The following is a 25986-nucleotide window of genomic DNA, read 5'->3' as shown; positions in this document are numbered from 1 at the left end:
ATATTCTCCTGCACTTCATTTTTGAGAGGTGCAGGCTATACGAGGTATGTGATCACCACAATACATGTAATCATTTCCTTTATTATTGGAAGTATTTATGCAAAGTTGCTATCCAGATGTATCCTGTTTTCTCATTTTTTACAATTTGGTTGTTTAAAAAAATCTCCAATAGAAAAACTATTTTGAAGTTACTTTGTGTGATCAAAACATATCTTAAAAATATATTTTTATGAGTGCAAATCAGGATATACAGATATGTCAAAATGGCCACAGAAGACAGTGTCAGCTTCTACAATGATCTGAGTAACCACAACAATGTTTATTTTCACTGTAGAATAGTTTTGCACTTTGGTATCCAGAAGACCCTCACCTCCAAGTCCTGAATTAACAACTTGACATTCATGAAGGAGACTTCTAAGGGGTCAGAAAATTTCTTGCGAGCTTCAGCTGCAAAACTCAACAGCACAGTAACACAGTCTGTGTACTCTTTCTTCATTCTGTCCATGTCATCAGCCCTGGCATACTGCAAGACAAATGGAGGGACACCGTGAAAGCCATCACACTGAGTTCAGAAGCCCACAAACTTCACTTTGGCACACTGCCCTATTCTCTGGAATTGTTAAATGCTAGAATGACTCTCATTCCTGATTCTTAATTTAGATAAATTTGAAGAAAGTCCAACTGCTCTGAAAATAAAAGGAAGTAGCATGGAGATGAAGAACTATAATTTTAAAGGCAAATCATTGCATATAAGTAGGCTCCATATGTCAACATAATCCTTAATCAAACTGCACATTTCTGTAATGTTCCTCCATGATAAATGGAAAAGAATGAATAATGGACTATAAGACATATCACTCAGAAACACATCTATTCCTGCCGTAATGAAGCCATTCTATCAAAATAAAATTGTCTTCACAGCTTGTTTACTATATTTATAACACACACGGCTGAGAGATGAATACAGATTTAAAAGACATACTTGCTTGACTTCCATAAACAACTCCCTCCATCGTCCATTTAGCAACAGTAACTGCTGCTTGAGGTCACGGGAAACCATCTCATCACAAGTTTCAATGAGAAAATTTCCAGCATCATTCATGGTGGTGTGTTGTTGAATCCAATGAGGCAAATTTCTAAAAAAATCCTAAACAATAAATAATACACACTATTATAATTCATAAACTAGATGTTAATGACTGATTTTCAAGTGACCATATTAAGAAAAATATCTTTGAGGGGGCTGGCGCCATGGCTCACTTGGTTAATCCTCCACCTGTGGCGCTGGCATCCCATATGGGTGCTGGGTTCTAGTCCCGGTTGCTCCTCTTCCAGTCCAGCTCTCTGCTGTGGCCCGGGAAGGCAGTGGAGGATGGCCCAAGTGCTTGGGCCCCTGCACCCACATGGGAGACCAGGAGGAAGCACCTGGCTCCTGGCTTTGGATCTGCGCAGCACCGGCCATGGTGACCATTTAGGGAATGAACCATTGGAACCAAGACCTTTCTTTCTGTCTCTCACTGTCTATAACTCTACCTGTCAAAGAAAAAATAAATCTTTGATCTAAAATTTTTAAAGTAAATATGAAATCTCTTTCAAAATGCAAATCTTAATGGTTTCACAAATAGTGTGATAGTTTTATAAATAAATTTATATTTTAATTTAATTTTCCATACTTTTTTTTAAGATTTAATTTATTTATTTAAAAGTCAGAGTTAGAGAGAGATATCTTCCATCTGCAGGTTCACTCCCAATCGTTGCAATAACTGGGCTGGTCCAGGCCGAAGCCAAGATTTAATACCTTCTGAGTGTCCGATGTGGGCAGACAAGGACCCAAGTACTTGGGCCATGTTCTCCCAGGCCATTAGCAGGGAGCTGGCCATTAGCAACTGGGATTGAAGTGGTACCCATAGGGGATGCTGGCTTTGGCTTTACCTGCTACACCGAAATGCCAGTGCCTAAAATACTATTTTTTTTGACAGGCAGAGTGGACAGTGAAAGAGAGAGAGACAGAGAGAGAAAGGTCTTCCTTTTGCCATTGGTTCACCCTCCAATGGACGGTGCACAGCGCTGATCCAAAGCCAGGAGCCAGGTGCTTCTCCTGGTCTCCCATGGGGTACAGGGCCCAAGCACTTGGGCCATCCTCCACTGCACTCCCGGGCCACAGCAGAGAGCTGGACTGGAAGAGGGGAAACCGTGACAGAATCCAGAGCCCTGACCAGGACTAGAGCCCGGTGTGCCGGCACCGCAGGCAGAGGATTAGCCTATTGAGCCACAGCACCGGCCTCTAAAATACTATTTTTTTAAGATTGCTTTGTGTGTGTGTGTGTGTGTGTGTGTTCAGAAGAATATCTGCATTTCTTTATGTGTAAGGGACTCACAGTCTTCAGGCTGGTAAATGCCAGTTAGAGGGTCACATAAAAGGCATACTAGGTCAGGGGCATTTAAAAAAAGCTTGAACTACTCTTTTTGATTTTAAAATCTGAATATAGTATATTAAAACAGAAGACAAACATCAAAGGAAAACTTTTTAAATGAAATACTGAATTTAAAGGCAAACAGCCGCATACTTTCTTACCTAAGGGTACACACTTGGCACTAAAACGTTTCTGATTCATTTAAAATAAAATACACATGTTTACACATGAAGACACACAGATCACAGTAAAAGCCAAATACCAGAGATAATTCAAAATACTTTTCCTAAGCCATGTGTAGCAGAACTTTCAGTGTCAATAGATGAGAACACTTCTGTATCTGGAGCTGAGAGGCCTTTGGATCCAATTAACACATAGGACATTGACTAGGACTCTACTAGTCTGATCAAAAAGATTAAAATCTGTGGGCAGCATTGCAGCACAGAAGGTGAAGCTGATGCTTGAGACACTGGTTTGATTCCTAGTTGTTCTGCTTCCAGTCCAGGTTTCCGCCATTGTGCCTGGGAAGGCAGCGGATGATGGCCCAGGTACTTGGATCCTTGCTATTCATGTGGGAGACTAGAATGGAGTTCTTTGCTCCTGGCTTCAGCCTGGCCCAGCACTGGGTGTTTCAGCATTTGGGGAATAAACCAGTAGATAAAAGATATTTCCCTCTCCCATACTGTCTCTGCCTCCTCTCTGTCACTCTGCCTTTCAAATAAACAAATGTTTAGAAAGAAAGCCAAAATCTGTATGGTTACATAGTTACTGCTTTTTTTTGAATATACAAATGTATATGAAATATAGAATGGTAAAACATTTTTAAATAACTATCTACAACTGTAGAGGAACCAATCTTGGATAGCAAGCAGTAATTCTAATACATGTATTATATTACTCTTGTTCCTTAAAAAGTATTATTTATGTGGGAGGCAGACACACGCACACACACACACACAGAGAAATAGACAGTGTACCTATCTGCTGATTCATTCCCCAAATGCTAGCAACAACCAGGACTTGTCAAATCTAGGAGCCATAAATGCAACCCAGGTCTCCCACATGGCTGTTGGGAACCCAATTATCTGATCCATCACTGCTGCTTCCAGGGTACACTTTGGTGGGAAGCTGGAGTCAGGAGTTGGAACTGGAAATCAAACCTGGATAATCAAATGTGGGGATATGGGTATCCTAATTACTAGGCTGAATGGGCACTTCTAAATGCACTATATTTCTTAATGGGAGCCTCACATGTTGATGTCTTTGACATATACATTGATTTTTCATGTAAAGGTTCCAGACTTCTGTTAACAATAATATGCATAGGTTTCAGTCCATTTCTGCGATACTTACATGTAAGTGACATTAAAGTAAAACATTAACTCTTACATGCAAACACTCATATACATTGTAAATGGTGTAAAAGGAATCACTCCTCAGAATTACACCTTTAACTGAGGATTGATAAAATCCAAAAATGAAAATGTAGACAAAAAAATGTGATGTTCCAGATGTCCTACTGGTGTTTGCCTCCAATTAAGCACTATGTTAGCTGAAGTTGTTTTGTTTTCCCATGAGATTAGGAAATCCATATCCTAGACTTGCCCTTTCCTTTACAGACCCCTGGACTGTCCTTGGGGTTTGGATGACCTTCCATCTCTTACAGCTTCTTTGAATGTAAAAGTCAAAGGCTGGACTCCACAGAAAAGGAACTGTTTGAACAGAGGTTTTGCTAAGCAGTATATTTATTGGTTCAAAATAACTAACCTGAAAGTGCAACTTTTTAGGTAAAGGTAGGATTCTCAAGTGTTTTTTTTGTTTGTTTGTTTGTTTGTTGTTTTGTTTTTTTGGACAGGCAGAGTTAGACAGTGAGAGAGAGAGAGACAGAGAGAAAGGTCTTCCGTTGGTTCACCCCCCAGATGGGCACTACGGCCAGCGCGCTGCGCCGATCCAAAGCCAGGAGCCAGGTGCTTTTTCCTGGTCTCCCATGGGGTACAGGGCCCAAGGACTTGGGCCATCCTCCACTGCCTTCCCGGGCCGCAGCAGAGAGCTGGACTGGAAGAGGAGCAACCGCGACAGAATCCGGGGCCCTAACCCAGACTAGAACCCAGGATGCTGGTGCTGCAGGTGGAGCATTAGCCTAGTGAGCCGCGGCGCCGGCCAAGGATTCTCAAGTTTCTCTTGCAAGCATATACCACCTAAGAAGTCTGTCACTTGTATTGATGAAAAATTGAAAAAATAGGGTAACAGAAAAAAATCTCATTTCTACAACTGCAACAATATTTTTTTCTTTCGTATGAAAGCCTCTTACCTTTTTGGCATTTTCTGATTGATTGAGCATTTTTTCGGCATCCTCTAGCCAGGCTTGAAGACTAGCCACCGTATTGCCGTAGCGATCCCAGTTAGAGATCACTTCCTCCAGCATGCTCCGCACACTCCTGACTTCTACTGAGAGATTCCGCCACTGAGCGGTGGTTTCGGTCATGAACTTCATAACATTCTCAGCTTCTTCCACTAAAACAGATAAAACCAATTACAAACTTCATTTTTTAAATCCTCAATGTCTTCTTTCTGCTGTCTTTTATACTGGTCTACAGAAGCCCTAAGCACAAAAGCTATGTTTCTAGCATATGTTTTTACAAATGGAAAACATGTTTTACAAATTGTATCTTAACACTTACTCAAGTTCTCATTCAATTGATTATGATAATCAAGTTTTTCCAATTTGTTTTGCTACAATCCTTAGAATTTAAAATAGGCTGAAAATTTTCCATTTAGAAAATGCTTATTTAGCTATTCTTAGAAGCTCTCAGTCTCTCTCTCTCTCTCTCACACACACACACACACACACACACAGTGAGAGCAAGAAGGAGGGAAGGAGGGAGGAGAGAAAGAGGGAGAGAGGAGGGAGAGAATGGAGGGAGAGAAGGACAAAAATTATTATGCATGGTTAGATATTGCAAAAAGTTAAGTAGATTAAATCCAGTGTCTCCAGGCCAATGACTTGGCCACGTAAGGATTCTGCAGAGAAAAAAAAAAATGATTTGATCACAAAAAACCCTACTCTACATCCTATCTCGTTCCAGCCTGCAATAAACCCTGCAGGGTACATTACCTGAACCATCTGCTTTGACGTACATCTCAGCTGTCTGTTTCAAGATCTGGTACGTCACTTCATATTGTTCAAAGAACTTGCTGTTTTCTATAAAAGACTAGAAAAGGAGGAATGGTTAGAAGAGAGTAAACATCAGCCTTATATAGGAATGGTAAAGACAATTTGTTTTCAACATAGTTATATGGATATTTTACTCAAATTCTCCAATTTCCTTCTTCTTGAAAATACAAATGAATTCCACTTCCACAAGTAACTAAGATTATACTGAGCACATAAAATTGATTCTGCACTGTTGATTCTAACTCAACACTAGACAGAGAAAATATTCTATTTCTTTGCCACCCACCCAATGGTTTGTTCTTTGAAAAGACAGGAATTTCTCCAGAGAAGTAGGGCTTAATGTTTAGAAAGCACTAAATTTGGAAGAACATTTTAAAATATCCCACTGAGTTTTAGCTGTGGGAATCCGTTATTCTTTAAACATTATTATGGGTGAATGACTGTTTTGAGGAAATTCAGATTATAAATAAATGATGTTACACAAATACTTCCCTTAAAATAAAACATAGGTAGAAAAATTTAATTATGTATTTCATCTGTGTTATCAGTGGTCTCACATTTATCATGTTCAGTATAAAAAATTAGATAATCACACCTAAGTATATTTGTATGTAAATTACATATTTAATAAAGTTATTGTCAGCAAATAGATACTATAAACACTGAGAACATACAAAAATTTAAGAAAATGTTACTGCTAACTCTAAAAATAATTCTTTTTCCAAGAATTTTATTTCTCCTATTAATCAGAAAAATTAATGCAATTATAGATAACACATCACTAAAGGCTTTTTAATATAATGAATTCCTATTATTTTAATACATTAAAATACTTAACAGTGTCACTCATAAAATCCAAAATTTGTCCTCCAAAACCAGTTGAACATCTGTGCAGTATGTTGATGAATGCATAATGTACAGATGAAAAATGCCTGTGTGTAGATGTAAAACTATTCATGCAGCAATTCACAGCCATATGTAGATTTTACTGGTATTTAACATTTTTTTTTTTGACAGGCAGAGTGGACAGTGAGAGAGAGAGACAGAGAGAAAGGTCTTCCTTTACCGTTGGTTCACCCTCCAATGGCCGCTGCAGCCAGCGAGTTGTGGCAGGCGCACCCTGCTGATCTGATGGCAGGAGCCAGGTACTTATCCTGGTCTCCCATGGGTTGCAGGGCCCAAGGACTTGGGCCATCCCCCACTGCACCCCTGGGCCACAGCAGAGAACTGGACTGGAAGAGGTACAACTGGGACAGAATCGGCACCCCGACCGGGACTAGAACCCGAGGTGCCAGTGCCGTAGGCAGAGGATTAGCCTATTGAGCTGCGGCGCCGGCTTATTTAACATGTTCTAACATTTAAAAACATACACATGTATGTACACATATACATATACATATATACACCCATTTAATATTTTATGTTCGTACAACATTTACTTATATTCTTCAGGATTTAAGTGAATAAAGAAAGCTAAGAATTAGTTACATGGAATGAGAAGTTCCATGATGAATGCTTTATAACATTAATAGATATTATTATTTTGTTTGAGAATAAAACAATACAACAGAAGTCTGGCTAATTCATTGTTTAGCTTTATGTGTTAGTCCTAACACTTCAGTTGGGGGAAGAAAAATTTATTGGAATGTAAACTTTAAATAATTTAACCAAACAAGCAAATTATCATTTGATGAAAATGTATACCTAATGTTCAAGACACACAGTAGGAAACTGAAGAGATAATTATATGATAAAATTTTTAAAATATCATCCATTTAGTTTGGGCACAAATTTCAAGGAGATAATGGGAAAACAATTGCTCCAAGTGTCAAAGAAACAGGAAATCATGGCTGTGGTGGACAGTATGAAGTATGCTTTTGCTAGAGTAGTTAATTTAAAATGAACAATAGAGAAAGCTTACTTCCACTTTCATTTTTAATTGCTTGGTGAATGCTTTACATATTATACATTTTTCAGGGATTAAAGAATTTTTAAAAATTTGAATGATAGAAAAAGAGAGAGAGAAAGAGAGAGAGAGAGACAAAGAGAGAGAACAAGACTTATCTCTCCAAATACCTACAATGGCTAAGATGGGGCTGGGGCTGGGGCTGAAGCCCAGAGCCAAGAATTCAATCCATGTCTCCATATGGGTGACAGAAAAGAACCACTTGAACCAACACTGCTGCCTTCCAGGGTCTGCACCAGTAAAAGCTAGAATCAGGAAGCAGAGCTAACAGCCTAATCCAGGTACCCTGACGTGGGGCACAGTCTTCTTACTGGTGCCTTAACTTCCTGGACAAATGCCAGCCTCATTAAAGTATTTTTAAACTTCCTATTAGGAAGACCAGGCAATTAATCTTTGAAGGAAGATATATCATTTGTTATTTTAATTTGTATTAGTAAATTTAACTTGACCATATTTTTCTGACTATGAATTAAATCCATTTGACAATGTGAATTATTTGATTAGAATCATTTTAGCAAGAGAACTGCTATGTTTCCTTTGTACTGTGATTTGTCCAGACACACCTCTAAGATAAATGCAAAAGTAAATACAATTGAATTCTTAAAATGATAAAAAGATGATTTTTTTTTCAAAATTAGGCTGAAACTTGGCTTTCAAGTTCAATAAATAATCCATGTTAGTTAGGGATCCTTTGGACAAATATCATGTTTTTTCTGATACAGGGTATTTAATAACAGAATACAAGAAATATATAGGAATGCAATGGACATCTTGTGATTTGATTTTGATTTTTAGCCTTATTCATACTCCTGTGGAACTGTGGTCTTTCAACTTTATACTTGATGAATATTATGGTTAGTGGTAAATTAAGCCTGTGATTATAAAAAGTTAATTGAAATCATGTTTTTGGAAATATTGGAGGAAAAAAAAAAGGAAGGAGGGGGGTTGAAGGAGGGACTGAGGGAGGGAAGGAACTATGGTTATGTTCTTAGAATTGGACCTACGAAATACATGAAATCTGTTCTGTTTAATAAAAATTTAAAAAATAAAAGCAATAAAGGATGATATTTCAAAAAAATTAGATGCCTCTTATGCCATTAAACTCAAAATACTAGTGGAAGTAACCAGATTTCTATTCTCATGAGATGAGTACAGATATAATAAATGAATAAAACTCATCAATTTCATTTGAGGGGAGCATGTATTAATTTTGTTGTTGTCAACCATTCTGAAAGCAAGAACCAAATCTGTTACCTTCTGATTTACATTACAGTATGCATTTATCAATAGCATTTGGATTAAATTAATTCTATCAAGCATTTGTGAAGTATTTTCTAAGAATTTGTTAAGTACTCAGTGGCTTTATATCTAATCAAGGAAGCAAGTTCTCTGATTCTCCAATCCTTAAAAAAATACTTTGTCATTATTTTTTGTAGATGAATAAAATTGGGTTGGGGCAGGTGCTGTAGCATAGGTTAATCTTCCACCTGTGGCGCCATCATCCCGCATGGGCGCCGGTTCTAGTCTCAGCTGCTCCTCTTTCAATCCAGCTCTCTGCTGTGGCCTGGGAAAGCAGTAGAAGATGGCCCAAGCCCTTGGTCCCCTGCACCCATGTGGGAGACCAGGAAGAAGTTCCTGGCTCCTGGCTTCAGATCGGTGCAGCTCCGGCCATTGCAGCCATTTGGGAAGTGTACCAATGGACCTAAGACCTTTCTCTCTGTCTGTCCCTCTCACTGCCTGTAACTCAACCTCTCAAACAAATAAAATAAATAAAATAAAATTGGGTTGAGAATTCAGACTGAGGTAAAGATAATTATGAAATCTTTATAACCAAATAGTACGTTAGCTTTCAGATGATGTGGCAGCATATGGCTTATTATAATACATTTTTTAGGTTCCTAGATAAGATCACATTTAAGAGAGTGACTTTAGTATTTAATATGAAACTTTGAAACAATCTGTTCTAAAGAGAACTACACTCCCCCAAACGCCACAAGGATGAGATAGGCTCCCAGGGGCTGATATAGAAGGAAACATTCTGTGTCAGTCTTAGTCCCTTAGAAAAATTCCTGTTTATCATTGTCAGAGAATCGAAAATGAATCTTGATGTGAATGGAAGGGGAGAGGGAGTGGGAAAGGGGAGGGTAGCGGGTGGGAGGGACGTTATGGGGGGGGGAAGCCATTGTAATCCATAAGTTGTACTTTGGAAATTTATATTCATTAAATAAAAGCTAAAAAAAATTTTTTTGAGAAAGACTGTCTTCTATAAATTCTATAAATTAACAAAGTCACATTTAGCAAACAGCTGATCCATGATTTGACCACATTTTTATGACTGGCGGCCTGGCTTCAACAATCTCTCCTCCAGAATACCATGCTGCCTAGTGCATGGGCAACAACAATGAACAGGCTGGAGAGTGTGAGTGTAAAATATTGTCAAGTCCAGACTAACATTAAATGGTACTATATTTATGTGAGACACATGCTTTAGCTCAATAAAATGTGCAATATAGCAATGATTCGGTCTTTTTAGTTAATTGTTTTTCTTTTCATGAGCAATTTTTTGATAGTAACATTCAGTATTTGAACCTCAAGGGCTTTTGATTTAGAAACACTTCCATGTCTTGCCAATTGTACCACCTGGGGTATATAACTTGAGCCTTAGCGCTGCAAGACTTTAACATGATTTCTTCAGTGTAGAAAACAATGTCACAATGTCCAGCCTGCAGGGCTGGCGTTGGGAGGAAAAGTGAAATGTCCCACCCCCCAGCAATTAAAACTATTAGACTAAACTGCCTTGAAAGACCTCACAAGAAAGAAACACAAGTGATACACTAGGGTTCTTGCTAGGGGATAAGAATATTAGGGAATGGTCATTCCTGCTACCAATGAGACTGCAATTGTTGCCAAGCAGCTTGCTATTAGCAGCTTAGTGAACTTCTCTTTGACTTTATGGAGTAGGCAGAAAGTTGTGTCTTTTTGCATCATTAAAAATAATTCTACATTTACATATCTGTTGGGAAATTTAAAGTAATTATTAATATCATTGTATTAAGTGTTTTTAAAGTAGTAGAACAGTCCCATTAGGTAGTTAGATTGGATTGGCTGTTTTAAAATAGATAGAACAAAGAATGGATCCCATATAATTAACCACAGTGCTTTGAGTGCAACATTTGATGTGACTAAACCTGAAAATATAAATGCATATCTGTAGTTAATGTTTAAAGGGCTAATGTAATTGCTTGAATTTTAAAAAAGTCTCATTACTTTCCAGAATTATTTTAAAAGGAATATATCATAACAGATTTCACATTTTTGACAAATGTTTCTTGGATAATTTTAGTAAATCTAGAAAAAGATTTTACTTTAAACCAGTTAACATCTTTTTACATAAGGGTTATTCATCTATCACTTAGAAAATAAAATTAAAATACAGCAGAATAGATCATGATTCTAAGATGCTTCATTAAAGATATGGTTTCAATGAGAATTCAGTGATAACATATTAGTCATTGTCACCATTCAAGTCATAAATGGGCTTACATTTTAAAATTTCATTGTTTTAACATTTAGAACATTTGCTTTAGCACAAATGAAAGAATATAGGACTAACATGTCATTAATTTTATGAACAAATTTGCCAAGTTTTGGGGGAGGGTGTCATGCCTAATTGTCCAAGAGAAAGTAACTGCCTGGAACAAATATAATGCACAAATTATATATAAATGGAAACACTTAGCTTCAGAAAATAAACTTAATTGTCTTATTAATGCAAGGCTACTAGTCTATGTAGTTACAGTATTATCTATAATGAAAACCCAATGTATGAGATAATTTTTAAAAATTAACTTGGTATAAAGATTCATAGACAAAGTATTACTTTCCCTGGGTGCACACAAAGCAATGAAGATCAAAGAATGATCATGAAAAACACACCTTAAAAAAAGTGGACAGTTTCTGTGTGGACAATTGAGAACTGCTCTTAATTACCCTGGACTGGATTTCAGAAGACAAGAGGACAGTCTTTCAGAATTTTAGCACAGCTTCCTAGTGAGCTCCAATCAAAGGTGTGAATATGCAATGCAAAAACTTTGAAGCAGTAAAACCAGGCACAATGGTTATGTATGATTCAAGCAGTAAAGCCTTTTTGAAGTATGGGATTTTAAAGAATGAAAATACAAAGAATATAGAGTTACATTTCAGATGATTGTGATAAGCTCATAAACTTACACCTACCCATTTAATGCATCAGTATCTTTATATTTAAATTCAAGTTTCTAGCCATATTGTCAATTAAAATGGTAGTTGTTAGATGCTAAATCCATGGCTCATCTGATTTCACCCTCAAAGCACCAGGGACTTACGATGTAGTTTTGTAGAAGCAGCTCCACTGACTCCCTCCTTCCATACTTGATTATCCAAGACTTGAGCTTTGACTCTGCAAGAACCAGCAGTGAGAGCAGACGGTACTTTAATTCTAGAAATTCCATTTTCATTAAGTGTAGCTCTGATGTGGAGGAAACAAAATGAAACCTAGAAATAAAACACCGAGAGTTTACAGGATGTAACAACCATTAACAGAATGATGCTTACTTAACCTGTTAAATGTCAGCCTTAAATATGATGCAGCCAGAGGTCTTAACACTGGCTCCTCACTGCCTGGAGTACCAATTCCTTTTCTAGCTCTGGGTTTTAAAGGCAAAACATGACTGACTGAAGTCTTTGATTTAGTTCTTTACCCTGCCAACACATCCCTCCCTCCTCTGTTTCTTTTATAAGCTGTTTTTGCAATATTACATAATGTTCCTTACAGAGCAGAATAAAAATACAGCCTATGAAGAAATCGTCTCTTTTCCGAGGCTATGGGTACATTCAGGTCCACTCTTTTTAGTTAATATATTAGCACACTGGCAACCTCAGCATATGTCAGGGGAACCCACTTTTTATTTACCAAATGTATGCATGCATATATCTAAAAGATCCAACAATTCACTAGAATGAAATACAAAAAGCACCCACCTAGCATTTTTTAAGAAAAGGACTTCACTTAAAACCTGACATTCTCTTACCTCTCGGCCATGTCCTCTAACTGATCATGTGGCACTGGGATCCCATTCACAGTCCTGGTCCGGTAGATCTCATGAAATGCTCTTTTGTGGGCATCTGTGTTTTGAAACAGATCCTAAGATACAATTTCAGAAAAATAAAAAATGAGAAAACACATTTCACAGAAGGCTTAGAAGCCAAATTTTCAGTCTGCACCGCTGAGTCAATGCACTCAACAATTTGATCCTGCTACCACTGTCAGATGCAGTCTGTCACTGGCTTCTACCTTGAACAGGAGTCCGGTGTGTGTATATAAGGCACCATGTGAGAACCACATCTAATAATTATGGCATCTTTGAATACACGACACTTTCATAGCAATACATTCAGACATTTTAAAGGCATATGATTCAAAGGAAAACATAATTCCTGCTATACAGAATGATTTCAGCATTTTTCTCCTTCCTCGATTTTGGATATGTTGGTATTTAAAGGCTGAAAGCTAAGCACTACAAACTTAACCCTTTAATTGCAAAAAATTACACTCTCAGTTGTTTTCTTATTTTAAATTCTTCCAGGCTATTATAAGGAGATATTTGCTTGCTTCCTAAGGTGTGTCTGTTACATTTCAACAGGTTTTGTTAATTTTTTTTGGCTGGAAAATTTCGAACAATTGCGAAGAATATCTCACTTATAGCACAGTGGGAAGATCAAAGGTGAGGTTAATAAACATTCTTTAGCAATTATATGGAATTATACAGGTTTGGTATATTCAGGTTAATTTGGATCTTTCTGGATTTGCTTGGAACATTTTTCACACTCGAATATTATTTATATAAAGATATGTAAGTATATTTCAAATGGTTTGTGAAAAAATAGAATTGAAAGTTGATTTTGGTGCAAAAAATTGAAATCCCTGCACAGTTTTTTTCATGATCTGTATTTCTATGATCTTTTGGAATTAGCTGTATCTCAGCTTCCCAATTTCTCACACAGATGAAGAGTGAAGTGAAAAGAATATACCATAGTTTCTAGAGCTTGGTTTGCTTCCTTGTTGCAAAAATAAATGCTTGACAGTATGTCACTCAATGAAAAGACATATTAGTCCAAGAAAATAATAAATTAAAATATTGTTTCTCTCAAATTGGGATGCATTGAATTTGATAAAACAGAAGGGAAAACAGCCTAAAAGCAAAACACACACGTTTGACAGAAGGCACAAATGGAAGGACTTCATTGTAAGTTAAAACGTTAAGGCCCATGTGTATTTTTGTGCATAAGTGACAATACCACTGACAACCTCAGAACCAAGCTTCTGTCCTGATGTCTTCTGCTATGAGCATGTTTTGCCTTGCTTTCAGTCTGTAGGTTACAGCATACGTATTCACAAGTCACTGGTGCCCTGGTAGCCAAGAGCTGCTCACAGAGGACAAAGTTCTGTTCTTGAGACAGCTATTAGTGATGAGTAATTTTGTCACCCTTTACCTCCTTTATTTGATCCAGACATATTCTTATATTGTTGGTCCTGGTGGAAACTCCCTCAGGGGACTAAAGGATGAACCTGGAGTTGCCACCACGGCTAATTCTTTGTCTTTGTTACATCTGACAGTTTTAAATGTCTACTACATTGAAAAAGTCTTCATGTGATATCAAAATGAACACTTTCACACGTATGACAAAACAATATCTACAGCTGCCTCAGAAAGGATCTCTCCTTATAGAAGAAGCATACATTGTTACACGATTTTCATTCACTTCGTTGGGGACATAGGAAGTAAGAGAAGTCTTTTTTGTCCTTCATTCTATGAGATGTGTCCCAAAACTGGTTCGTGAACCTGTGAACAATAACAACTGAAAAAGCCATCTTGTTCTGTGGAAATATTTATACATTTCCTGCAGATGGAATGTCAACCCTAGTGTCTTTGAGTTGAGTCTTAAAACACTACCATTTCCCCACAGGGTGGGGTGAGGGAGGATGGATGAAAAAAGGTGTTTAAGGCCTGTGCTGCGGCTCACTAGGCTAATCCTCCACCTAGCAGTGCTGGCACTCCGGGTTCTAGTCCCGGTCGGGGCGCCGGATTCTGTCCCGGTTGCCCCTCTTCCAGGCCAGCTCTCTGCTGTGGCCAGGGAGTGCAGTGGAGGATGGCCCAAGTGCTTAGGCCCTGCACCCCATGGGAGACCAGGAGAAGTACCTGGCTCCTGCCATCAGATCAGCGCGGTGCGCCGGCTGCAGCGCGCCGGCCGCGGTGGCCATTGGAGGATGAACCAACGGCAAAAGGAAGACCTTTCTCTCTCTCTATCCACTCTGTCAAAAAAATAAATAAATAAAAAAAAGAAAAAAGAAAGAAAGAAAGAAAGAAAAAGGTATCCTGATACACTGTTGGCAGCGAACGAGTACAACCATTATGGAAAGCAGTATGGAGATTCCTCAGAAAACTAAAAATAGATCTACCATCAGCTATCCCACTCCTGGGAATATAACCAAAGGAAATTAAATCAGCATATGAAAGAGATTCATGTTTATAGCAGCTCAATTCACAATAGCAATGACATGGAATCAACCTAGATGCCCATCAACTGATGTGATATATATACATGATGGACTACTCAGCCATAGTAAAAAATGAAATCCTTACATTTGCAATAAAATTTATGGAACTGGAGATCAAATGCTAAGTGAAATAAGCCACAGCCAGAAAGACAAGTGTTCTTCTAGCGTTCAAGTCAACATAGAGAATATATGTATGGATGTCATATCATTTGGCATAGTTATAAATATGGCACCACTGAATCAATCATACCATGTACATGAAAAGATACCCTCCCTTCCTTCATTATGATCATTGTTATAAATTTCTCATTTTGTGTTTTTTTCAAGAGAAAAATAATATGTGTATGTGAAATAAATATGTATCAAAATAAAAAATAAAAAATGGTTAGAGGAAAAAAGACATAACATTTGAGATATTGATAAATTCTAAAAAAAAAGAAATGTAAATAGGAAAGGGTAAAGGGAAGTTTTAGGAAGTTGTAACTTCAAAAGGGGTGGCCAGGAGGTGACAAGTAATAGAAGGACATGGAATTTTGTCTTCTGGCCCAAAACACTAATTTGCACACTAAGCATGCACAATATTCATTGAAATATCAAGAAAACCAGAAAAGTACTTATTGTTCCCTCCATTTGAAATTACAAAAGTAATTTTCTAAAGTTACTTCTTAAAACTCATTTTCTCCATTTTCTATTTGCAGTTTTTTTTTTTACTGGCACATTTCTTTATATTTATATATGTATTTACTCTTTATTAATATAAAGAGAACAGGTTCCATGCATTCCAAAGGTAAGCTCCAAGAAGACAACAATAATTCCTTCCTTCCACACCTTCCACCCTGAACCACCTCTCCTCTCCCTTTCCTCTCTTCATCAGTTTTTGCAAAGATAAAATTTTAATCCACTGTATACTAACAGGCTTAATTCACCACTAATCATAATATTCAGCAAGTAAAAACTAGGAAGATCACAGTTCCACGAGAGTCTAAATAAGGGCTAAAAATGACTATCATTTTTACAGTTTTCTTTAGAATTTATCAACATCTTAACTGTTGTGACTTTCTCTCCCTTTAAGCATTTCTTTCTTATTAACTGAAGTACTGTTATCTTTTTAGATGTACCTATGAAGTACATTAAATCTGTTCTTTATATTAATAACAATTGTTTTAAAATGTATGCATGTACACGAAAGTATTTAAATTTTTCTCATTTTATCTTTTATATAAACATATATACCATTTTTCTCAAAACAGATATTAATGTCACAAAGTGAGGAATTCATGACAATGATCATAATGTGGGAAGAAAACCAGGAAATAGACTGATGAGAGCATTCTGAGGATGAAGGAATAAGTGCATGAAACACTGCGAATGGAAGAGGTAAGATGAGGACTGAGCATTGGCCACTGGGTGAGGAATGAGGCAAACCCTGGTGAATTCCGCATGGGTAGAACAGCAAGGGAAGTGTGTGATTAGAACAGTCCTAGGAAGACTGAGAGAAGATGATTTTGAACATAGATGTTTCTTGCGAAGAACTTTGCTGCAAAACAAAGGGGGGGGGATGGGCAGTGGCTAGAAAAGGAGGTAGAGTTAATGAACAGATTGTTATATATGAGTGAAATTGACAGTCTGAGATTTGATTATTGTTTATACCCTTTGTCTATACTCCTGTGGAACCATGGTTTTCCCATTTACTGCTTGTTGAATTCTTTATTTAGTGGAAGGTTAAGCTTGTGATTATAAAGTAAATTGAAAGAATGTCATTGTAAAAATTAAACGAAAAATAATGAAAGAGGAAAAAGGGTGGGTGGAAGCGAAGGAGGGAAGGAGGGAAGGAGGGAGGGCAGGACGGGAAGTATCATGCTGCTTAAACTGTATAATGACATACGTGAAATTTCTTCCATTTATATAAATAAAAAATAAAAATAGCATATTTGTATGTGGATGAAGAAAATCAACAGAGGGAGAAAGAGAACAAAAATAAGGAGAGGAACAATAGGAATGGTGTTCTGGAGAAGGGAGGAGGATGCCATCTAAGGCACACGTGGAGGGGCTGGCCACAGCTTGGAGCACAGATGGTTCACTCAGAGTAGCAGCAGTGAAGATGGAGTACCCGGGCACAGATGCAAGGATGTGGGTGGATGTGGTCGTGGGAGTTTGCGGAAATTCTTTTCTGATTGCTTCTATTTTCTCAGAGAATTAGGAAGTAATGTCATCAGCTAAGAGTGAGGATGGGGAGGAGTGTGTAGAAGGCTTAAGGAGACAAGGGCTGAAGCAGTTGTGCTAGCAAAAGAGCTTGGAAAGGTCTTGTCCGTGCCAGGCAGCATGAAGGGCCCACTTGGGTTAGTCACTGTGCCTGGGGTGTGCTGTTCTCTAGCCAGAGTCAGCTGCATGTGCGTGGGCATGAACCAGGCAAAGAATTGGCTTCAACCAGCATTGTGTTTTTACCAGGGGAGTATGACAAAGTGAGGCATGCACAAGGCAACTGAATGTGTACATAAGGGGTGACATTTATGAGTACTGAATTTAAAGAGAACAAAGGGTAAAAATGGAGATAGCCAGATTGACAGATTTTAGGGCACAGAAGAAATGGGGACTTGTTTGATTAGAGAAGGAGATGCTTGATCAAGAAGTGTGGAGAGGTTTCAATTAACTGGTGATGGCAATTCTAGGCGATGGCTGTGGAGTGAGTGGCTAGATAGGGGTAGGACAGAATTGCAGGGTGAGAGGAAATCAAGGAACTGAGGATTATGATGTTGGGAGGATTATCTCTGGGTCGCTGAAGAATAATTCTATAATACTATATATAATACATATAATACTATAGCATGCATTATCATTCTGGAAATAAAATCTTGAAGTAGGGGAGGTGATCTAGGCAGGGCTCATAACTACAATAAAGGTGGGTAGCAGGTAAGAAATCTTGTCTACTCTCATGATTTCTTAAAGTTGAACACCTTATTTTGCCAAGGTAATAATCAATGCAGTCACTCTACATTTATTATATGTAATACTTTTGGAAACATTTTAAGTTTAACCCTTAAGGAAGTCTAGAATCTATGTTACCTTGGGCAAGTCATTTAACCTCTCTCCACCTACAATTTACTCCTGCCAGAAAGGTTAATAATATTTATCTTATTGCCCTTGTGGCAAATGTTCAGGCTGATACATGGCTAAAATCTCAGTGTTATGTTCACTGTCATCTGTCTAGATGACTAAACATTGGAGTACCTGAAACGCAGAAAGACAACACAGGTGTACTTTGATTTGTAGAATAAACATATTCTAACACTGTATTTTTTAAAACAATAAATCATTAGCAGAACACCCAGGAGCTCAATGAATATGCTTATAAAATTATCTGAATCTTATTTGCAAATACCACCTATGTATTATGATAAAAATTATCCTACATTGGGGCTGGCACTGTGGCATAGCAGGTTAAGCCTCTGCCTGTAGCACCAGCATCCCAAATTGGTACTAGTTCATGTCTTGGTTGCTCTTCTTCTGATCCATCTCTCTGCTTATGGCCTGGTAAAGTGGGGAAGGGAGATGGCTCAAGTGCATGGGCCTCTGCACCCATGTTGGAGATCCAGAAGAAACTCCTGACTTCAGAAAGGATTAGCTCCAGCCACTGTAGCCATTTGGGGAATGAACCAGCTGATGGATCTCTCTCTCCCTCCCTGTTTGTAAATCTACCTCTCAAATAAACAAAAATCCTTATAAAAATTATCCTGTGTATGTCTTAAAAGGTATGAAGTATGAAGAAACAAGCATTCTAACTTTTGAATTCTGATAAGAATCAGAATTGAATCAGAGATACAATATGGCTGAATAGAGAAAAGATGTGCTGAATCTGATCAGAAAGATAACAAAAGTAAAGGGGAGGAATTGCACTGCAGGGTATAGTTGGAAAGAAGTTTGCAGCAGAAATTCTAAAAAAGAAAGGAGTCACTGTGGAGCAGTGGGAACAGTACAATCATCCAGCAGTGAGCTGGGCACTGCCATTGACTCTCAGAGCCAGTGGCTGGCTAGGACACAATTTTCTAGGAGCAAGGCAATGGCAACCAGCATGGAGGAAATACCATATTAAGAAGGCAAGTAGAGGCTGCTGCAGTACATGTGTAACTGGGTAATTTTATTGGAAAGATAAATCTGCAGCCCCCGCTGACTTTGAGTCTGGTATAGAGGGTTGCTGAGGGGCAGGACCCCCCTTGGGTCCATGGGGGGTTCCCTTCTCCTTACTCTCTCAAGGAACCCACACTTGACTTTCCAAGCTGCAACAACAAACAACCTCTATCCATTAGGCACATGGCTCTGGGAATGCCATGGTTCTTTCATGGATGGGTTGAGAGTAGAGCCCATGCTTCTTGTGACTATGGGAGACCTGTATTCTGCTACTTTGGGAACTCTGTGCAATAGGGTGTGTGAAAGGTTGTGGCGGAGTCTTTGGATAATTGTGGGTGATCCTGTGCCTGGCTGGGAGACGGTCTGTCTAGCCCATGCAGGAGATTAAGAGGGCATAGCACACCATGCCTCCTGGGAAAGACCCTGGATGGGGGCTCAGCATGCTGAGACCCACCCATGACCTGAGTGCTGGCAGGCAGTAGGAGTCCCAGGCACATTTCTCCCACTCCCACTTCCTGTTGAGGGCCTTGTAATTGTCAATTAGGTAAACAGCTTCAGGGTATGGCCCAGACCCATGACACCATCTGGAAGGCTACATAGGTTATGTGATCTTCAAGCTGATTAGGGAAGCATAGAGCCACTACTATTGGCTTTATCCTATAGAATTAGTGTTGCCACCCTGAACTAGTTACTCTCTTTGCCTGCCCCATAAGAGCTTGTGCCTAATTGTTAATAAACGGACATGTTCACCAAAATTGTCTCTGGTGTTTCTTGTTAAAGAATGCCATCACCTCACCAACCTGACAATGTGGGCCTTGCAGGTCGAGTCCATAGATTATCACTGTATCTAGCATCAATGGCTCAAGGTTCTGTGCTTACATTGAGGAGCACACAGATGGTTTGTAAAGTTCATGCACCTAGTGGGTGAGGAGCCTAAGCACTGTGAGCTCACCCTGGGTAGTTGGATCACCTTGGAAGAGAGAAGATGATGCTATGACCATGCCAGTCAATGCCATCATACCCTCCCCACCTACTAATTGTCGCTCCCCCTCTTCGCGGAGGAACGACACTAAACCCTGCCTAGGCTTCATATCCGAGTCACGGCACCATTATGTCGCTCCCCGTCTTCGTGGGGGAACGACACAGGACCCTGCTCTGTTCTTCTGTCTGCTCGGCCCTCCCCGGGTTTGCTGCTGGTTCTTCCCGGGTTGGCTACCGACCCTTCCCGGGTTGGCTGCTGGTCCTTCCCGGGTTGGCTACCATCCCTTCCACCTCCGTGGAAGGGCGGTTCCCCCTGCCACATTCCCCACTTCCGCGGGGGAGCGGCACACCGCCGGCCGGCTCTCTCGGGGGCTGCACAGGTGTTCCCCTTAGATGTTCCCCTTAGATGTTCCTGGTGCATGTTGTCTCTCTCCTCCTTTATAGTCCTCCTCTGCCAATCCCAACTCGGCTGCCCACACGCTGAGTACGCTGCTCTCCTCCAATCAGGAGCAGGTCCTGCTGTTTATTGGTTGAACTGGAGGCAGCTGGGTAGAAGCTGTTTTCTCCTCTCCCAGCGCCATATTGTGGGAGAGCAGATGCATAGAATAAGTCTTAATTCGAGTAACTTAGTCTAGTCCGGGTTGCTCCCCACACTAATGAGAAAGGAGACCCACCATGACCAACTTGCCTTCACCCTGGACTCTTGCCCCACTCTCCAGCACTGGCCAGAGCTCTAGGCCCCAACCATTGTATACCCCCTTTATATCCCCTGATGGAGCAGATACTCCAATAAGCCATCGAGGCATTTTTAAAAGAGCTGCCCAGGAAGTGTGGGGGGAAACCAACAAATGTTTAAACAAATGCCTAAAAATAATATAGAAATATAAGAAGCATGAACAAGGAAGGCAATATGACTCGCCAAAAGGAACACAACAATGTTTCAATATTAGAATGTGAATATGAAAATTGATGAAATGCCTGAAAAGGAATTCAAAGAAATGATCACAGGATAAATCAAAAACACAGAGAAGCAATACATGCATTAAATAAATCAAAATATGACATAGATGAAACATTATGCCAGGATATAGACACTGAAGAAAAACCAAACTGAAATATTAGAAGTCAACTCAATGTCAAATAAAAATACAGTGAAAGTCCTAAACAACAGATTTGCCAAAGCATAAGAAAGAATGCCCAAGCCATAAGACAAATCTTCAGAAAAGTTAAGAATAAGGAGGAGGAGGAGGAAGAGGAGAAGGAGAAATTGGGAAACTGAAAATAATGTTAGAGATTTATGAGATACTATCAAATGATCCAAGATACATGTTTTAGGAGTTCCTGAAGGTATGGAAATAGAAATAGATAGATTAGAAGACAGATTTAGTGAAATAATAGCAGAAAACTTCCCTAATTTGAAGAAAGATAGGGACATACAAGTAAAAGAAGCACAGAGAACTCCTAATAGACATGATCAGGAATGATCTTCATTATGACACATTATAGTCAAACTTTCACTAGTAAAGAAATTCAAGATCCTAAAAAGTACGTGAGAGAAATTCCAGATTTTATTTAAAGAATCTCCAATTAGATGGACAGCTTATTTCTCACCAGAAACCCTATGGGCTAGGAGAAAATGGAAATATATAGTCCAGGTCCTAAAAGAAGAAACAAAAATCTGTCAACCCAGAACACTATACCCAGCAAAGCTTTCCTTTATAAATGAAGGTAAAATAGAGATGTTCTAAAACAAACAGGAACTGAAGAATTTACCAGCCTTACAAATGATATGTAAGGATGTGCTATCCACAGAAAAAGAGCAAGATAGTCATCATCATGAAAGAATGTGAAAGCAGAAAAATCTCTTAATAAAAGTACAAAGGAAACCCCCAAACAGTAATATTTTTTTAAAAAAGGCAGGACAAAGTTGTTATTTATCAATAATAGCTCTGGAAGTAGATGGCATAAAGGTTGTAATTAAGATACGGACTAGATGGCAGAGTAGTGAGGGAGCTTACTGCTCTGGCCCAGGAGAAGACAGTATAAAACAAGTGGAGATAGTGTAGTATCAGGAAAAAGTGAGGGAAAAAATGGCAGAGGAAACTCTACTGAAATTAGAGGACACAGTGGACCTACATGTGGGTGCCATGGCTCAGGACTTCAGCAGCCAAGAGCCTATGCACCAGCACTGGAAAGTGAGGTGAGATGAGACGGCAGTAGCCTGAGCCACTGGTGAAAAAGTGGCAGGAAGAGCCTAGAGGGAACAAGGCTGGAAGCCCTGTGGGGGAAAGTGTATCAGGCAAACTAGAGAAGAGGAAAAAAAAAAGGGGGGGGATGGTACAGACACGTTTCTGTCTGATCACTTTACAAAGGTGTACAAGCCAATAGAGCGGACTTCATTTTGGACATATGTAACAGCTGTGCCAGCTCTTGTCTGCACCCAGAAATCAGCTGAGTGGAGACTTCTGATTCTAACAGGGGGCTATGAGCTTGTGATTGTGTGAAGCTTCTGAACTGAGACTGTGAAAAAAAAAAAAAGTGAGGGTGTGTGGGAGAACTCACGGTGTGGCTGGGACTTTGAGCAGTCTCAGTGGAAGACACCACAAGCTTGGGGGTTCCTGATTACCTGGTGAGAGACATTGCTGTGGAATCTGAACTTACACTGAGGACTACACAGATCCTTTGTGGTTCTTTGGGACAGAGCAGATGAATATTATATCCACTGGGGCTAGCACTCAGGCACTGGTCCCCATCAAGGAGAAGAGCTCAGCTAAGCAGAATGTATTTCCTTTCTGATTAAAAAAAAAAGAGAGACGATTTACCATGCAAACCTGGGTATGTCACCTTAGGCATGACTTTAACCCTGGAGAACGGAACAGAGCTCTCTGGCCACACCCACTACAAGCCTCTAGAGATTTAATGAAAGAAGACAGTCCTCTTACCTGAAAAGTCATAGTACAATGATAAAAGCTGCCACAGTAGGGAAAAAAAAGACACCAATGAATATCTCCACAAATGCCAAACAACAAATGCAACAATCCAAGAAACAAGAATAAGGAAGACAATATGACACTCCCAGAAGAACACAACCCTGCAATACTAGATTGTGAAGATGATGAGATACAAGAAATACAGGAAATGGAACTCAAAAAAATTGATCATAAGATTACATAGCAGTAATCAAAAGTAAACGCACAAACTTGTGAAATCCATGCAGGACATGAAAGAAAAATCTTTTATGAAATTGAAATCTTAAGGAGGAGTCAAAATGAATTGAAGAATTAAATAGAACATGAAATTGAGATATTAGAGAGAAATCAAAATGAAGAAGTCAATAGAAAGAATTAAAAATGCAGTGTAGAACATTAAAAACAGAATCAGTGAGGCAGAGAGAGAATATTGGACTTAGAAGGCAGAACACAGAAAAGTGTACAGCCAAACCAAAGACAAGAGGAAATTATAAATCTAAAAAACACTGTTTGGAATCTACAGGACACTATAAAAAATTTGGGTTCTAGGAGTTCCTGAAGGCATGGGGAGAAAGGATTAGAAGGCCTTTTTCGTGAGATAATAGCAGAAAACTTACCAGGTTTGGAGAAAGAAAAGTCCAAGTTCAGGAAGCACACAGAACTCCCAGTAGACATTACCAGAAAAGATCCTCACCACGATACATTGTAATCAAACTCACAACAGTGCAACATAAAGAGAAAATACTAAAATGTGCAAGATAGAAACTGCAGATTACTTTCAGAGGATCTCCAATTAGACTCACAGCAGACTTCTCATCAGAAACCCTGTAGGCTAGGAGAGAATGGAGAGATATAGACAAGTACTAAGATAAATGAACTGTCATCCCAGAATACTATAAACTACAAAGCTCTCATTTGTGAATGAAGGTGAAATAAAGACCTTTCATAATAAACAGAAATTGAAAGAATTTGTCACCACTCATCCAGCCCTGCAAAAGGTGCTTAAAGATGTGTTACACACAGAAACACGGTCATCAAAATGAAAGAAGGTAAAGGAAGAAAGTCTCTCAGTAAAGGATCAAAAGAAGTTCAAAGTATAAATTAGGAAAATCTGGAAAAATGGCAAGGCAAAGTCATTACTTATCAATAGTCACACTGAATGTAAATGGTTTCAACTCTCCAGTTAAGACATAGACTGGCTGAATGGGTTAAGGAACAAAACTCATCTGTTTGCTGCTTCCAAGAAACACATCTTTCCAACAAAGGTGCATGCAGACTGAAAGTGACAGCTTGAAAAAAGATATTCCATGCTAATAGAAACCAAAAAAGTGTTGGTGTAGCCATATTAATACCAGACAAAACAGATGTTAACACAAAAACTTTTAAAGAGACAAAAAAGGGCACTACATAATGATTAAGGGATTAATTCAACAGGAAGATATTACTATTATAAATGTATATGCACCTAAATACAGGGAAACTGGCTATCTAAAAAAATGCCAAGGGATTTAAAGGGAGACATAGATTCCAATACAATAGCATTGGGGGACTTCAATACTCCACTTTCAGCAATGGACTGATCAACTAGACCAACAAAAATTTCAAGAAATTAGATTTAATCAAGACTATAGACCAAATGGGCCTAACAGATAAATATAGAGCTTTTCATCCTACAGTTGCAGAATACACATTCTTCTCAGCAGTGCATGGAACTTTCTTTAGGATTTACCACATACTAGGCTGTAAAACAAGCTTCAGCAGATTCAAAAATATCAAAATAATACCATGAATCTTCTCAGACTACAATGGAATGAAGCTGGAAATCATCAACTTAGGAATCTCTAGAACATATGCAAACACATGGAGACTGATAACATGCTCCTGAATGAACAGTGGATCATAAAAGTAATCAAAAGACAAATCAAAAAATTTCGGGAAACAAAGATGACAAACAACATACCAAAATTTGTGGGATACAGCAAAAGCAGTGTTAAGAGGAAAGTTTATAGCAATTGGTGCTACATCAAGAAACTGGAAAGTCACCAGATAAATGAACTATCTATGCACCTCAAGGCTCTGGGAAAAAAAACCCAGCAAACTAAACCCAAAACCAGTAGAAGAAATAATTAAAATTAGAGAAGAAATCACCAAAATTTAAACCAAAAATGCATTACAAAAGATCAGCAAAATGAAGAGCTAGTTTTTTGAAAAAATAAACAAAACTGACACACCATTGGCCCAACTAACCCAAAAAAGGAGAGAGAAGACCCAAATCAATAAAATTACAGGTGAAAAAAGGGAATATAACAACAGATACCTCAAAAATAAAAAGAGTCATTAGAAATTACTACAAAGAGTTGTATGCCATAAACTGGGAAATCTATCAGAAATGGATAGAATCCTGGACCCATTCAACCTACCTAAATTGAACCATGAAAACAAATAAACCAGGGCTGCCACTGTGGTATAGCGGGTTAACACTCTGCCCTGAAGCAGTGGCATCCCATATGGGTGCTGGTTTGAGTCCTGGCTGCTCCACTTCTGATCCTGCTCTCTGCTATGACCTGGGAAAGCAGTACAAGATGGCCCAATTCCTTGGGCCCCTGCATCCACATAGATCTGGAAGAAGCACCTGCCTCCTGACCAATTAGGGAGTGAACCATTGGAAGGAAGTCTCTCTCTCTCTCTCTCTCTCTCTCTCTCTCTCTCTGCCTCTCCTCTCTCTATGTAACACTGATTTTCAAATAAAGAAATAAACC

General features: G+C 38.8%; 1 protein-coding gene across 28 annotated transcripts in view; it reads right to left on the bottom strand.

Moving 5' to 3' along the window:
- The window catches only part of SYNE1 (spectrin repeat containing nuclear envelope protein 1), a 551595-nt gene that overhangs the window by 331991 nt on the left and 193618 nt on the right, over positions 1-25986 (bottom strand). For 26 of the 28 annotated variants that reach the window (XM_051855247.2, XM_070073379.1, XM_070073388.1 and 23 more), the window contains 6 exons: positions 12625-12737; positions 11920-12088; positions 5530-5626; positions 4726-4928; positions 983-1147; positions 371-523 (listed from right to left, as the gene is read on the bottom strand). In XM_051855247.2, coding sequence (XP_051711207.2) covers positions 371-523; positions 983-1147; positions 4726-4928; positions 5530-5626; positions 11920-12088; positions 12625-12737 — 900 coding nt within the window. Of the gene's footprint in view, positions 1-370; positions 524-982; positions 1148-4725; positions 4929-5529; positions 5627-11919; positions 12089-12148; positions 12282-12624; positions 12738-25986 lie in introns of those variants that run through there. The other 2 variants (XM_051855263.2, XM_051855264.2) reach the window with 2 other exon arrangements.

Source organism: Oryctolagus cuniculus, chromosome 5 (assembly GCF_964237555.1).
Source record: "Oryctolagus cuniculus chromosome 5, mOryCun1.1, whole genome shotgun sequence".
Classification (NCBI taxonomy): Eukaryota; Metazoa; Chordata; class Mammalia; order Lagomorpha; family Leporidae; genus Oryctolagus; species Oryctolagus cuniculus.
Note: the sequence above shows the minus strand (reverse complement) of the source record. Positions and strands in the feature narration are given on the sequence as shown.